This window comes from Cetorhinus maximus, chromosome 21, assembly GCF_964194155.1.
Source record: "Cetorhinus maximus chromosome 21, sCetMax3.hap1.1, whole genome shotgun sequence".
NCBI lineage: Eukaryota > Metazoa > Chordata > Chondrichthyes > Lamniformes > Cetorhinidae > Cetorhinus > Cetorhinus maximus.
The window spans coordinates 92,994,417-93,010,165 of record NC_135899.1 but is presented as its reverse complement, the minus strand read 5'-3'; the positions used below and the strand labels follow the sequence as shown (position 1 = coordinate 93,010,165).

At 44.0% G+C, this 15,749-nt stretch overlaps 1 protein-coding gene across 1 annotated transcript; it reads right to left on the bottom strand.

The window, feature by feature from the left end:
* Positions 1 to 3,431: 3,431 nt before the first annotated feature.
* Positions 3,432 to 15,653, bottom strand: iqcc (IQ motif containing C). The gene is made up of 5 exons (XM_078566078.1): positions 15,612 to 15,653; positions 8,960 to 9,103; positions 5,346 to 5,733; positions 4,674 to 4,795; positions 3,432 to 4,512 (listed from the first exon to the last, which is right to left on the bottom strand). The coding sequence occupies exons 1-5, from the start codon at positions 15,651 to 15,653 to the stop codon at positions 4,474 to 4,476; spliced, it is 735 nt and encodes a 244-aa protein (XP_078422204.1). The 3' UTR covers positions 3,432 to 4,473.
* Between the last annotated feature and the right edge of the window lie 96 nt (positions 15,654 to 15,749).

The window sequence follows — 15,749 nt, the reverse complement described above, 5'->3', positions numbered from 1 at the left end:
TCAGAGCAGAGCACCTGGAAAGTCCACCACTACTGCAAGCCTTAGGCAATGGTTATCAAAGCTGCGGTATTCTGGTTTCTGTCCAAAAATAAAAGCCAGAGGTTCTCTAACCCAAATCCCTGAACCAATGCCTTTTTGCCCTTTGGATCCTATTTGCTTGCAATCAAAGGAGCAGTGCAGAGCATAAGGCCCCTTTTCTTCAGGTCACCCATCAAAATGGGTGATACACCCATGAATAAGAGATTGAGGTGTGTGAGCTGGGAACATTCCCCTTGTTTAAATGACTGCTGTTAGACTACATAGGTGCAGTCACACCTTTGCCTTGGGAAGCCTCATCAATCCCAGTGTAATAAAGTGGGAAACTCACACTACAGTTGCCTGTCCATTTTTTTTCCGTGCTTTGAACCTGGGCTATAAGCATTTCTCAAGTGAAGCATTTAAGCAAATCAGCCCCTATCTCTGGAACACTACATGTCTCCTGTATAAAACACATTTCCTGTGTCATCCATGCCAGTAAACAGAATCAAAGCTCAATCATGAAAAAGCTGTCAAATTTTGCATTTACACTTCACATAGACCAACATATGCAAAAGATTTAACATGGGCTTCTGCTAGTTGCATACTTCACAAGTTCCTTTAATGCTTGGGAAAGAAAGGCAGCTTGTGAATATTTTGTAGAGGTAGCTATCAGTTTCAAAGGGAGGGATTGTGTGTGTTCAAAAATTAACCATATGAAGTTCGTTTGGTTAGTACCATAGGTTTTTCGAATGACAAGGTTTACAATGTAAAAGCGTGGAGAAGATGATGAAACTTTGTCTTTGCTGTTCACTTGTGCACTTGAGTGGCAGAAAAAAATTAACAGTCTGATTAACAGACTGTTGAGAAATCATCTGGTGATCCTTTAAAGACACCTGCCTCCACTTCAAAGAAAGGCCGGAAGCCTGCTGTTCACACTCCATCTATCTGAATTGCAGCATTGATTATTGCACAAAACGCCTGCTGGGGAAGGAACTACTTTGATCTGGCATGCTGAACCCTACATTTGGAATTGCAAACGTGCTTCTGGTTTCGCTGTGTCTTCAAGTCTCTCGTTCTCCTGTTTGTACCTGGCAGCAGGGGTAGAAGCTCCAGGGCTTAAACTACCCACATTTTATCCATCAAAGACTCCCCGAAAAGATTCAGAAATGGACACTAAGATGTCGAACACATTTCCAGGACAATTTTAAATACAAGTTGAGCATTGCATTACTGATTGTTGGCTGCAAGCCTTTGCTTTTTTAGCGACTATAATTCTTATGAACAAATTTGATTACCATTTTGAGCATTAACAATATGATCTGACAAGATGGTAAATCTTTGCGTTTCAGGATGATGTGGAATCAATGGGCAGTCTCGATAGAGCAGAGTGAGGGCCATAAAACACTAGATGTGAGCCAATCAGATCAACTGAGAGATTGCCGGCTGAATTAGTTGTGCTCCAAATAGGCTCAGATCTGTACTCTTTGAACTTGGGGAAGCAAACATAGGGGCTATGCCAGAGGGACAAACTGGGAGAGAGTAAATGTTTTGCTTGGGGACATGGGCTGAACAGATAATGCCTGGAGAAGCATCATGGTAAATAGAAGGCCAAAGTCTTAAATGGATGAAGTTGAGGATACCCTCACATTCTCTCCCTCTCTTTACAATTCCACATAGTGATTTGGGCCCCAGTGGAAGTCACCTTCACCACGTTTCAGACTAATTGTAGAAATAGCCACTGATCAGAGAGTCCCTGTTGTTCCAATAAAATCTCTGAGCAGCAGGGGCTGGTGGGATCAAAGGCTAAGAAGCATAATACGGGTATTGTAAATCCAAGCCTTCACATACGTCAGGAATTTTTTCAGGGTTCTGATTGGGTGCTTTAACTTTGTCGGAAACCCTGGACAGACGTGTAACGGGAGTTTTACCAAAATTACGGAGCGAAAACCAGAAAATGCCCATGGAAACTTCCAGGAATAGAGGTTGGACCTTAATGAAATATTTTTAAATTCCCTTATCCAGTTTTAGTAAGTTCTATTTTAATTGTTTGGTTGAATTGTCACAAATACTCAAAAAAAACTGACCTTGTTAAAGAACTAGTATTTATATAACAGTAATTCACCAGAAATAATCAGAATATAATTGAAGCTCACATACTTAAACAAGATAGTTTTACTGCCCTCTGGTGGTTCACTTCCTTATCGCTCAGACACCTTAAGGATTTCCTGATCTGGGGATATTCAATTTAACTGGCCAAGCAGAGTGGATAGAGTGTTCCTATCTCAGAATAGACATTCTGCACCTTGTCAAAACTGAAATTCATCCCAAATGTTTAACTCCTAGCTCATGCAATCTTCTGGCCCTTTGCCGTTTTTCATGAATAACAAGAGCCACCAATGTTCAATGAAAATTGATCAGGAAAGCCATCCCCGACCATTTGACCCCTGCTGCTTTTACCCCAAATCTCACACTTCTCTAAAGCCCCCCTTCTGCCACACACCAAATCACCAAGCAAAGGGATGCAGAATCAACTGTAGCACCAGGATTTCCTCCTAGTTGGGATGCATTAATGAGCAGGGACTGAAGCTGTGCCTCACCTATCTGTATGACGAAGGATTGCATCATACATTTATCCACTAAATCACGGGGTGGTTTACCACATCTAACTGCGATCAATTTTAAACAATAAAAGGGGTTATTGATATATGTAATCATAAAATTAAAAGCTGCAGCCACTTCATCACAGTCTTATGCAAAACAAAGATGAATTCAACATTCAGTATTGTGATTGTAAAGGTGAGGTACAACCCCACTCCAGATATAAAAAGTCACAGTGTGTGCTTGAAGTTGTTCTGGGTTACTGGTGACTGCTGTACTTGATAAACTAATTTCAGTGAAGTACTTCATGGCCAGATTTCTTCTTTTCCTGTGCTATATGCCAAATCTAAAAAGATCAAAGACAATCAATAATAAATTACAGGGAAATGAAGTTTGACAGGACATGTTCTGTGAAGTCTTATCCAGAGGTTCTCATACTGGGCTGGGTCAATTCATTTGTTGTAAAATTAAAATGCAAGTGCAACTTGCAACCAGCTGTAATGGTTAGGCAACATTTTTATGGGCTGTACAAACAAGTTCAATAAGAAGACTGGCACAGATGCAATGGTAGGAAGCTAAATATTGTGCTAGGGCTGCTGGAATTGCAACTAAAATTTTAATTGAATACAACTGAGCAGCTGGGTTACCAACAGCCACCATAGTTTGAGGATTGTGAAGTAAATTCCATGTCTGAAATTTAACAAAATGCTGTGATCCAGGTTTATATTTCATTTTTATTTTGTTTTGAAAGATAAGCTGTGAAAATGGAAGTTTTTGGTACACTTCAAAAATAACCGAGGTGAGTAGTGTGAAGAGAAAAGAAAACTTTAAATTTAGTGCAAATATATACCTGTTTTGTGAACTTTCCTAATGCACAGTAAGTGCACAATTCAGAAATACTTCTACGTTAGAGGTTTGTAGCAGATTGCAATATCTCAACTGCAACATCAGAAACCATTAGACATTATTTCAAACTGAATACATTATATCACAAAAGTGCATGATTTAATTCATGGGCATTGTTTAAGGAATAGTCAAAAAAGGCTCATGTTCACTTTCCTTCTTTACGATGTAGAGACTTAAGCACAAATAAATGTACCATTTCGCTATTACCTTAGGGAAGTACCTGACTTATGTTCCATGCATTTCATTACCAGAGTGAAATCAGGAACTTGCAAAAAGAAATTATGGGCATTAATTGTCTTGTCTTCTATAGCATATTCACCCTTAAATGTGCCTCCTATGCAACCAAATTAGTTTCTTTTGTAACATTAATCCTGAAGCACCACATCTTGTTTGGCCAAGATAAAGCTCTTGGGATAACAGAAAAAAGATAACTCAAGCGAGCAGCAGGTATTTCCTTTCTACAGCAAGCCAGAGTAGCTAAAGCACATCCAGACAAATTGATGAGTGATGGAACTGGTTAGCAGCATCTTGGCTGGACGCCAAGATCAGTGTAAGTTGCTCTGGACCACTTGTGGCCAGGAAACCAGCCACAAGTAAATAACCTGCCACGCTAAATTTGAAAGGATTATTTTTTTCTTCAGTAAACAAAACAGGGCTAAATGTTTAACAGAACCATTAGAGAGCTGTACTCTGGAACATACAAACTGAAGTATTGTTTCAAGGAATGCATTAAGTTAATATTATTAATATTCTTTTAACCTCATGCTTTCTAGAAACGTTTTCCAGCAGGTGCCGCTTCATTGCATTCACCACAAACACAGAGCCGATCTGTAATATCATTCCTCTTACATCCACTTCATTGCCAACTAACATCATGAAGAACTGTTCCATGGCTAGTTCAGATCTGCTTCTTATAGTTCACACAGTGCCACCAATTCTGAAACCGCATCATCATTCTGGGGTTCCCAATCGTTGCTTCAGTATCAAATACTGTTAAAATAAAATAACAGCATCACTGTGAGCAAGTAAAATCTCTCTCTCACACATACACACACAATTGTTTATACGGTTGTAGCATGAGGACAAACTATCTCAGATACACAGCTTTTTGATTAAATGCGCTCTCTCAGTCACAGCAACTTATTACTTACATTTTTACGACTGGCAATGGCCTGTTGCAGCCACAAGAGTTCCATTGCGAGGCTACTTCTGTATTTCTGTAGCTCTTCTAGTGTTGTTGGCATCTCTTTCCTTTGTAATTTACACAAATTCTCTGCAAAATTCAAATATCAACATTCCTGAGCATGTACATTTTCACTGGCTAATTCTTACATTTAATTGCAATTCACAAACCAATAATTTTTTATGGGTCTTAAAAAGGGAAGTGGTTTAGAGGAGCAGTTGTACAAGTTTTACCCCTATTTTAAGAAAAAATATGCATTAATTTTTAAAAGCTTTTTTTAAGCCATGACAAGTGCAGTCGAATCTGTGATACACAGATGGGTCAAAATGGTTTCCCAGAAGTGCAACTGATCAGATCCAAATGCGAACACATTCAAAAAGAAGTGCCGGTGGAAGAGAGGAGAAACATTTTATCCTTTTTTCTATAGAAACCCATTGTCACCCACTGCAGCATCTAACGTTTCTGTGAATAATTCTAGTGTTTTAAAATCTATAATCAAAACTAAAAGTCTATTCCAGGTATCTACAGCACTGAATATTTCAAAACATTTTCCAACCATTGCTGCATTATAAAAACAAATACATTTCCTTCAAGTTTAGTTTTCGCTTTAGCACATCACTCAATGCATTTTGCACTTTACCTGTACTGGTGACATTGGATGAAATCTCCAGTACTGTGCTATTCCAGACTGACGTTACATCAGTAAAATTCATTGTGATATCAGAATCTTTCCTCTCATCACTTGCAGAGGATGCCTTTTCCAATTCTAAAGGTTGAATAACACATTCAGTCTTATCAGGTGCCTGATCAAATGAAGCAGGAACTACAATTGGGGTGCCAGGAACTTCCAGCTGCTCAGACACTGTAGGAATATTTCCTGTGGTGGAGAATGTCTGGCTCTCACAATAATCTTTTTCTGGTTCATCATCCTCAAATAACAGACAAATTCCATTTTTTTCACGTTCAGGACAAAGTGTTTCAGGTGTTTTCATTTTCATTACACCATTCACTCCTTTTATTTTTGCATTCTGTCAAAGGAGAAAACAATCCCGTCAAACCAAATTCTTGATTGAGGCTTTGTAGAAAACAAAGCTTGGTTATTGCTAATTCTTAAAGTAACATTCGCGCCACATCAGCCCATGTCTGAATGCTGTCCAGGTCTTGTTGCATGTGGGCCCATATTGCTTCATTTATCTGAGGAGATACAACTGTGACTGAACATTGTGCAATCATCAGCGATTGTGCCCAGAAAAAATAATGCAAGTGGTTTTGGAGAATTGTTTACTTTTGACTTTGGAGTTACCACAGCTGCATAAATGAGGAATAATCATGGTTATCAAATTCTGTGTAAAGCAAGAAATGCTAGAATAATCCTTCTCAATTTACCTTTCTAATCAAGCTGTTTAGTAAACAAAATTGCTTAGTGATTAGTCAATCAGTGAGACAGGAAAATTTACCCCATAAAAAGGCTCTAACATTCATGCTCCAGCTGGTTTTGAAATAATTTGGAAAAGCAAACTCCTGCTATAATTGGACAAAAGACAAAACAAGTTCTTGAACTGAACGCCTACTGATGCACAATGGGGCAGCCTTGGCACTGTACATACACTGGGAATTACATGCTAACAGCAATAGCTTTGGGAAGGATGTCAAGTCCATCCTTGGTCTTGAAACTAAGAACATTAAAATGATACTCAAACACATAAGACACTGTTTAAGTGCTTGTAAAATAAAATCAATAACTATGATTGAAAAACTATTAAGTTACAACCCTTATTTTGGCACGAAAGAGGAACAGAGCAGTGGGAGATTTAAAATGAAGATTGGAAAATGGCTAAAGAAATTCTTGAAACAGGTGGCATAGCACAGCAGGGGAGAATAGGGCAAAAAGTTTGAAGTAGTGTATTTGGGGCGTTCCATAAAAGTGAAACGAAAATGGTAGATTAGCTGAGGCAAGGGAAGCAACAAGTGGAAAATCTAAAGGGCAACGGGCCAATTAAAAAAGATTAATTCCAATGGTGGAAATAATATAAGCAACATGGAGAACTAAAGGCATGAATCCAGCTGCAAGGCTCTGATGTTAGCAATTACAAAGGCTTGATAAGCTACGCGCTAAATAGGTTAAGATGTTAAAAGGGGTAGGCAACATTAGTTTGAATAGAAAAAGCATCATGACAGTAGGAGGAGGACCTCAATATGCAAACAGCAGGTAGAATTCACTTCAGGAACAGATGTGAAGAGGGCTTTGCTTAGTAATTATGGCAGGGGATTCGAATGAGGTTGATTGGGCAACCCTAAAAATGAAAAATGGAATACCTTTAAAATAATCCTGTGTAAACATTGTGCAGTTTCAACTGCCCCTAGAGTTGAAACACAGGTACATGATAAAAGAAAGCCAAAATGGCTAAATGGTCATGCAGGAGGATGAACAGATTCAAACAAAAATATTTCTACAGACTTAAAGGAAAACTGTTCTCAGGTGAACAGCGATAGGTGTCAGCTGAAAGAAACAAAAGCAGTTCTTACAGCAGTCAAATAGGTGACCAGAGAAGACAATAGTGGATAACTGTGGTAGCACTCACAATCCTTTCTAGTTAGGTCAGAAAGTCACTAAGAGGAAAGGAGGAAAGAAAATGTATATTTATCTGAGACAAAAACAAAAATACCTGGAAAAACTCAGCAGGTCTGGCAGCATCTGTGGAGAGGAGCACAATTAACGTTTTGTTTTTGTTTTGGATTTCCAGCATCCGCAGTTTTTTGCTCTTATATTTATTTGAGCCCCATTCACAAGCTTAGGATGTCCCAAAGCAAATCACAGCCAATTAACTTTTTATTAGTGTAGCCATCATTGTCATGCAAGGAACACAACTTGTGCATAGCCAGTCTAACAAACAGCAAAGAGATAGAGAACTGGAGAGGCTGTGATGATGATTAAGGAATAGGTGTTATCCAGGATACTAGGTGAAATAACTTGCTCTTGTGTAAAAAGTGCAAAGGAATCTTTTACAGCCACCCAAGAAGGCAGGCAGCCTCTCAGTATAAGATCTAATGGGAAGGACAACACCAACGAGGCAGCGATCCTCCAGTAGCATAGAAAGAGAGAAAGACACACAAACACACACTTTTGATGTACTCTTATGCCTATATAATTGATTGCGTTTCAAAAATAATGAACTGGTTAGGATTTAGGATATCTCCAGGTCACAAAAGGTACTATATAAATGTAAGTTCTTTCTTTTCCTTCTCATGTTCAAACCCCATTACCAGTTGGCTGCAATCCCTGGTCCAGAAATTAAAAGAGTTGGGGCTCTTGGAGGAGTGATTATGTTTTAAACTGGCAAATCAGAACTCTGTACTGCTCTTTTTAGAAAATAAAAGTCAAGCTAATCAAAAGATGTGACACTCGATATGTGGCATGACAGGCAGGAAATAGGATTCCGTCAAACACTGCTTAGAGATGCCTGAGTTGTGATGTTTAAAAACAGAGATGTTACTCCATGTAACACAATGCATCCACAGCACTGATTTATATTTACTGAATAAGTCAAGCTCTGTATTTGGTGTTATAGGATTTTGAAGTATGTTTCGGGGTGGAGGGTTGTGGGAAGGAAAAACAAATTCCCAAAGTGTAAATCAATGGCATTATTATATGTTTCTTTATTTAAGCACTCAATCTTTATCTTTTTAAAAGAACATTGTACAGTAACATATACTACGCTGGAGATACTGCCTGGTATTTCACAGGCATTGAAAAGGGAAAGATCATGAGGTTTAGCATTGCTGGGTGGGTGTCTCTGGAGTTGTGGTACTACTGTGGTGGGCAGGGGAGGAATAGGAAAATAGAATTTAGAAATGGAAATTATCTCCCCAAAAACAGAGGTGCTTTTAGGTTCATGTTTTATGCTGTTTCTATGTAGGTGCTGGGATACAGATATCGATAAGTTAAAAGTATGTGTTTTTTTGCTGTTAAACTATAGGCCTTGTACTCATTTAACATCGCAAAGACTATCTGATATTAAGTATAGAGTTAACTTCATTCAAAGGTTCATTACTATTCAGAGCAAGGATCAGAATCCTGAATTAGTCTGTGGAAAGGCTCTAGCTCCAGTATTTATGTTTGTGGGGAGTTTTTCCTGGACGATTCAAATGATTGGTTTTGTTTCTTAAAATTTACATTAGACAGTGTTACGGACAAAGTGTTCCAAAAGACAGTCATAGAGAAATAAACATACTCTGCTGTCCAGTGAAACATACCTGGTTCTTAAATGTGGGTCTCAGTAGCTCCTTGCCATCCCATTCCAAAAAGTCCACACTTCCCTCAATTTCTTTTACAATACTTTCATAGTCTTGACGCAAACGTTGGAACTTTTTTCTCACCAAATAACCTCTAACATAAGCCTAGAAGAAAAGGGGGCAGTGGTGAAATAGTTTAAAAGACAAATGTATATAGCAGAGAGGATTATATGTGAAGGAATATTGCTACAATAAACAAAATCCCAGGCACTATATCATCATAAGAGTGTCTACAAAACTCGACACTTATACTGGGCATTAACTGCCATTCGCCAGCACCAGTTCAAAGCGAGACGACTGTAAGACTAAGATAAAAGCAGATGCTGGGGATCTGAAATAAAAACAGAAAGTGCTAGAAAAACTCAGCAGGTCTGGCAGCATCTGTGGAGAGAGAAACAGAGTTAATGTTTCAGCCCAAAATGACTCTTCTTCGGAACTTAATAGCACTATTGTTCAATACTTTTAAAATAACTCAGCATCGCTAACTAATGCTTCCTACCAAATCATCCAAGAGATGTGATTATAACAGAAATTTTGACAGCAATTCAGTACATATTGGCTTTAAGAAAAAATGTTCACTTTTTAAGCAATTGGCCGCTGAGCTATTATACAACTCTCAAAAAGAAAATATTTCACTATCAGGCCCCTAAATTTAAACAAATTTTAATTAAATGTTGGCAGCAATCTTTCAAGGGCTTGTGTAGGAAATCTAAAATAAAGAAACGCACAATGGAATTCATTGTAATGATAGATGTGTTTATTCTTCCTTTCGATAGTGACACACAAAGAGTTTCTTTGCTCCGGAGTAGTTTTTATTACAGGGAATCAATGTCAAAAACAGCTCTGAACATAAATATGCAAACATCCACTTTGCTAAGGGTTAACAGTCAGTTAGGAGCTGGTAGACTGTAGGTTCAAGGTACAATCCTGGGATAAAGTCTCGGCTTGACACTTCAGTGCAGTGCAGCCTTCCGACTGAGACATGACAAGATCCCATCTGCCCTTTCGAAGTGGACATGAAAGATCCCAGAGCGTGGAATTCATCCACTGTTCTGAACAACATTCAGCCTTCAACCAGTGCCACCAAAGAGCTTAATTGGTCATTTATGACACTGCTATTAGTGACATTGCTGTCCACTAGTTAGCTTTTTTTTTGTAAAAATATACTTTATTCATAAAATATCTTCAATCACATTCCAAACCATTTCAAAAACATTACAAGGGTACAATCCAGGTTAAACTTTTACAAAATGTATCACCAGGTGCATCAGTACAAACAATATTACAATCATTTACAGCCTTTCATTTTGATCTGTACAGCCCGAGGGGCTCTAAACAGTTCCCAGTCTCTCGGTGCGCTGTGGTAGAAAGGTCTTAGACAGCGACCCTTCCCCATTGCGCCTTTGCGGCAGCTGCCCCAAGCTTTAGTGCGTCCCTCAGCACGTAGTCCTGGACTTTGGATTGTGCCAGTCTGCAACAATCGGTCGGGGACAACTCTTTGTGCTGGAAGACCAACAAGTTTCGGGCAGACCAAAGCGCGTCTTTCACCGAGTTGATGATCCTCCAGCTGCAGTTGATGTTTGTCTCGGTGTGTGTCCCTGGGAACAGCCCGTAGAGCACAGAGTCCTGCGTCACAGAACTGCTCGGGATGAACCTCGACAGCAACCACTGCATCTCTCTCCAGACTTTCTTTGCAAAGGCACAATCCACAAGGAGGTGAACAACGGTCTCTTCCCCACCACAGCCACCTCGAGGGCAACGTGCAGAGGGGGTGAGCCTCCTAGCGTGTAGGAAGGATCTGACGGGGAGGGCCTTTCTCACCACCAGCCAAGCTACGTCTTGGTGCTTGTTGGAAAGTTCTGGCGATGAGGCATTCTGCCAAATGACTTTGACAGTCTGCTCGGGGAACCATCCCACAGGGTCCACCCTCTCCTTTTCCCTCAGGGCCTCTAGGACGTTACGTGCTGACCACTGCCTGATGGACTTGTGGTCAAAGGTGTTTTTCTGCATAAATTTTTCCACCAGGGACAGGTGGTACGGCACGGTCCAACTACTTGGAGCGTTCCGCGGCAGCGTGGCCAGACCCATCCTTCGCAACACCGGGGACAGGTAGAACCTCAGCACGTAGTGACACTTGGTGTTTGCGTACTGAGGGTCTACGCACCGCTTGATGCAGCCACACACAAAGGTGGCCATCAGTATGAGGGCGACGTTGGGCACGTTTTTTCCCCCTTTATCTAGAGGCTTGTACATCGCGTCCCTGCGGACACGATCCATTTTCGACCTCCAAATAAAGCGGAAGATGGCTCGAGTGATCGCCATCGCGCAGGAGTCTGGAATGGGCCAGACCTGCGCCACGTAGAGCAACAACGAGAGTACCTCACACCTGATGACCAGGTTCTTACCTGCAATGGAGAGGGAGCGTCGCTCCCACATGCCCAGTTTCCTTTTCACCATAGCCACTCGCTCCTTCCAGTTTCTAACGCATGCCCCGGTCCCTCCGAACCATATCCCCAGCACCTTCAGGCCGTCAGCCCTGACAGTGAAGGAGACAAAGGATCGGTCAGCCCAGTTCCCAAAGAACATGGCCTCGCTCTTCCCACGATTTACCTTGGCTCCCGAGGCCAGTTCGAACTGGTCGCAGATGTGCATCAGTCTGCGCACCGACAGCGGATCCGAGCAGAAGACGGCGACGTCGTCCATGTACAGGGAGGCTTTTACCTGAGTGCCTCCACTGCCTGGGATCGTCACTCCTCTTATGCCCGGATCCTTCCTGATGGACTCGGCAAAGGGTTCTATGCAACACACGAAAAGGACAGGCGAGAGAGGACAGCCCTGCCTGACTCCAGATTTAATCGGAAAGCTATCTGTTTCCCACCCATTGATTGAGACTGCGCTACTGATGTTAGTGTAGAGCAGTTGGATCCAATTTCGAATTCCCTCCCCAAACCCCATTTTGGAGAGCACATCCCCCATGTAGGTGTGCGATATTCTGTCAAAGGCCTTCTCCTGATCCAAGCTGATGAGGCAGGTATCCACACCCCTGTCCTGTACATAGGCAATCGTATCCCTGAGCAGCGCGAGGCTGTCAGAGATCTTCCTGCCTGGCACAGAGCAGGTCTGGTCAGGGTGAATCACCAATTCCAGAGCGGATTTGACCCGATTGGCGATGACCTTGGACAGAATCTTATAGTCCACATTCAACAGTGAAATGGGTCGCCAATTTCTAATTTCCTCCCTTTCCCCCTTGTGCTTGTAGATGAGGGTGATGATGCCTTTCCTCATGGATTCTGACATACTACCGGCCAGGAGCATACTCTCGTACACTCCTAGCAGGTCTGGGCCGATCAAGTCCCACAGAGCCGAATACAACTCCGCCGGCAAGCCGTCGCTTCCGGGAGTTTTACTCTTCTCGAAGGACTCAAGGGCCTTAGTCAGTTCATCAGGAGTTAGCGGTTTGTCCAGGCTCTCCCGCGTACTGTCGTCTAAGACCTCCGTGATAGAGGACAGGAAGGACTGGGAGGCCGTGCTGTCCGTGGGCTTCACGTCATACAATCCGGCGTAAAAGGATTTGCTGATCCTCAGAATGTCGGACCGTGATGACTTTACTGAGCCGTCTTCTTCCTTCAGGCTGCTGATCACAGAGCTCTCTCTGTGTACCTTTTGGAAGAAGAAACGTGAGCACGTCTCATCCTGCTCCACGGAGCGGACTCTGGAACGGAAGATGATCTTGGAGGCCTCCGAGGCAAAGTGCGAGGCTTGCTGGCTCTTCACCTCTTGGAGATCCTCCTTGACATCGACCCCCATCGACTGCAGCCGGAGCAGATTCTGCATCTTTTTCTGGAGTCGGGACATTTCCCTCTGTTCCTTTCTAGCTTTCTGGGTGCCTTTGAGGATGAAAAACCTCTTGATGCTTCCCTTGATCGCTTCCCACCAGTGTGTCAGGGACTCAAAGAGGGGTTTCACGGTTCTCCAACCTTTGTAATCCCTCTTGAGCTCCTCAATGTTCTCTGGGGTCAGCAGTTGCACATTTAGCTTCCATGCCCCCCTGCCCACCCTCAGGTCCTTCTCCAAGTGGCAGTCCGCCAGTAGGAGGCAGTGGTCAGAGAAGAACACCGGCTTGACGTCGGTGGATCTGACTGTGAATGCACGGGACACAAACAGGAAGTCTATCCTGGAACGAATGGACCCGTCTGGCCGCGACCAGGTGTATCTACGCTGCGCTCCGTCTGCAGGGTTGCTGAAGACGTCGTGCAGCTTGGCATCCTTAACTGTTTCCATCAGGGATCTGGACGTAGCGTCCAATCTGCTGCCGGCCCTGCCGGATCGTCCAGCCGCATCGATGATGCAGTTGAAGTCACCGCCCAGAATGACCGGCCTGGAGGTCGCCAGCAGCAGTGGGAGCTGCTGAAAAACCTCCAGCCGCTCAGCCCCTTATGCTTGGCCATACACGTTAATTAACCGGAGTGGAGCGTTCTTGTACATTACGTCTGCTACGAGGAGTCGCCTGCCCACCACCTCCTTAACCTCGGAGACGGTGAAGTTGCCTCCCCGCAGCAGAATACCCAGGCCGGAGGAACGAGAGTCGTTTCCGCCCGACCAGATCGATGGCCCATGGGACCACCATCGTGACCATTGCCTGTAGGAGCTGAGGTGCGGTATCGCACACTCCTGCAGAAACAACAGGTCAGCTTTGACCTTGGCTAGGTAGTCCAAGGTCGCAACACATCGCATAGTAGATTTAATGCTACGCACATTTATGGATACAATCTTTAAACCCATTTTAAAGCATTTATTCTCTAGTTAGCTGCTGGATTTTCCTCCAAAAGAGCAATGTTCACCGCTTGCAAAGCACTTTGGAACATCCTGAGGATGTGAAAGGTGCTACATCAATTGGAAAAAGTACCTTGAGTGTGAGTGCAGAATATCATTTCATTGTTCAACTTATCAACAAGATTAATAAGGCTTGTCCAACGTACGGCCTGCAAGCTGCATGAGGCCCGCGAATGCAGCTATTTTTAAAATGTCGAATGCAGCTATTTTTAAAATGTTGGCAAACAGGTATATTTGAATGGAAGATTCTGCATAGAGTTGCCCCTCCAATCAAAGGTTGTTTCTCACCCACATTTGCTGCTGATAGGCTCACTAGTGGACAAGGGAGCAAAGGTACCAGGGAGCGGGGCATGAGACAGGCAGAGCGGAGCTCAAGTTTCCAGAACGGGGCCCAGGCAGGAGGCAGCGCGATCAGGGACCAATGGTATCTGAGAAAGTGAGTGACTGGAGACGGGGTGAGAGAGTGGAATGGGGGAGGGATAGAGAATGTGTGGAGGGGGTGGGGTGGAGGGAGGGGGGGTGGAGGGAGGGATAGAGAGTGGGGATAGAGAGTGGGGGGGGACGGAGAGTGGGGGGGGGGAGGGAGAGTGGGGGGGAGGGAGAGTTGGGGGGGAGGGAGAGTGGGGGGGGGAGAGTGGGGGGGGAGGGAGAGTGGGGGGGGAGGGAGAGTGGGGGGGGAGGGAGAGTGGGGGGGAGGGAGAGTGGGGGGGGAGGGAGAGTGGGGGGGGAGGGAGAGTGGGGGGGGAGGGAGAGTGGGGGGGGAGGGAGAGTGGGGGGGAAGGGAGAGTGAGGGGGGAGGGAGAGTGGGGGGGGAGGGATAGAAGGGGGGAGATAGAGTGTGTGGGGGGGGAAGAATAGAGAGTGGGGGGGATAGAGAGTGGGGGAGGGATAGAGAGTGGGGGAGGGATAGAGAGTGGGGGAGGGATAGAGAGTGTGTGGGGGGAAGGGATAGAGAGTGCATGGGGGGGGAGGGATAGGGAGTGGGGGATAGGGAGTGGGGGGGGAGGGATAGAGTGTGGGGGTGGGAGGGATAGAGTGTTTGGGGGGGGGGGGGGGGAGGGATAGAGGTGGGGGGGGGGTGGGGAAAGACAGACTGTGTCCATAAGTCTGGCTCACTCCCAGTGTCAGGGTTCGTATTCACCAACTGTGAGTGGGTGAGAATGCATGATGGTGTGTGAGGGTGAGTGATCTGGACTGACGTACACTCGCCCTATTACTACTCATCGTTTTTTATTTTGCTCAGGAAGTTGTTCTTTTCATTCCTCAGTTTTATTTTGAAATTTACAGTTATTGTTTTTGCTAAAGTTTATCTTCCGAACTTTGCTCACTGGCCTCTTAAGTGATAAAAATTTTGCAAAGTGCCACTACCACCTGTGGCCTCACCTCCACTTCCCCCAATGGCCTTTGGCTCCCATGTCAACCTCCGTAACTGGGCCTGAAAAATATTCAACGGCCCGACCTCCACCTGGGGGCAAGAATTCCGCAGGACTCAACGGCCCTCAAGCAAAGTAAAATCCCCTCAGCTTCAATCATGAAAACAGCCACAAGCCTCTCGGCCATAACCAATAAAATAAAACTCACAAAGGGGCGGGATTTGAATTTACAAATCACTGCAGGTGGCTGAGTTATTACCATGGTAACCAACTTACAACACCCCCCCAAGCTTTTAGAGAACAGGTTAAACAGTCGATTTCAGGCAGATTTTGCGTTGTTAAAGTTGTAATTTCCTCCCCGGGTGGAGAAATTCTACACTGAAGAGCAGCGAATGACCGACACCGACCTGCAGAACGCACAGTCTCCGAGCGAATCCCTCCGCCGCCATTTTTACCGACACTGCGGAAGTGACGCAATCCTTGAGGGGGGAAAGTAACGCCACCTTTCAAGGTGACCAATCAACGCCGAGCTTCCGGGATAATTG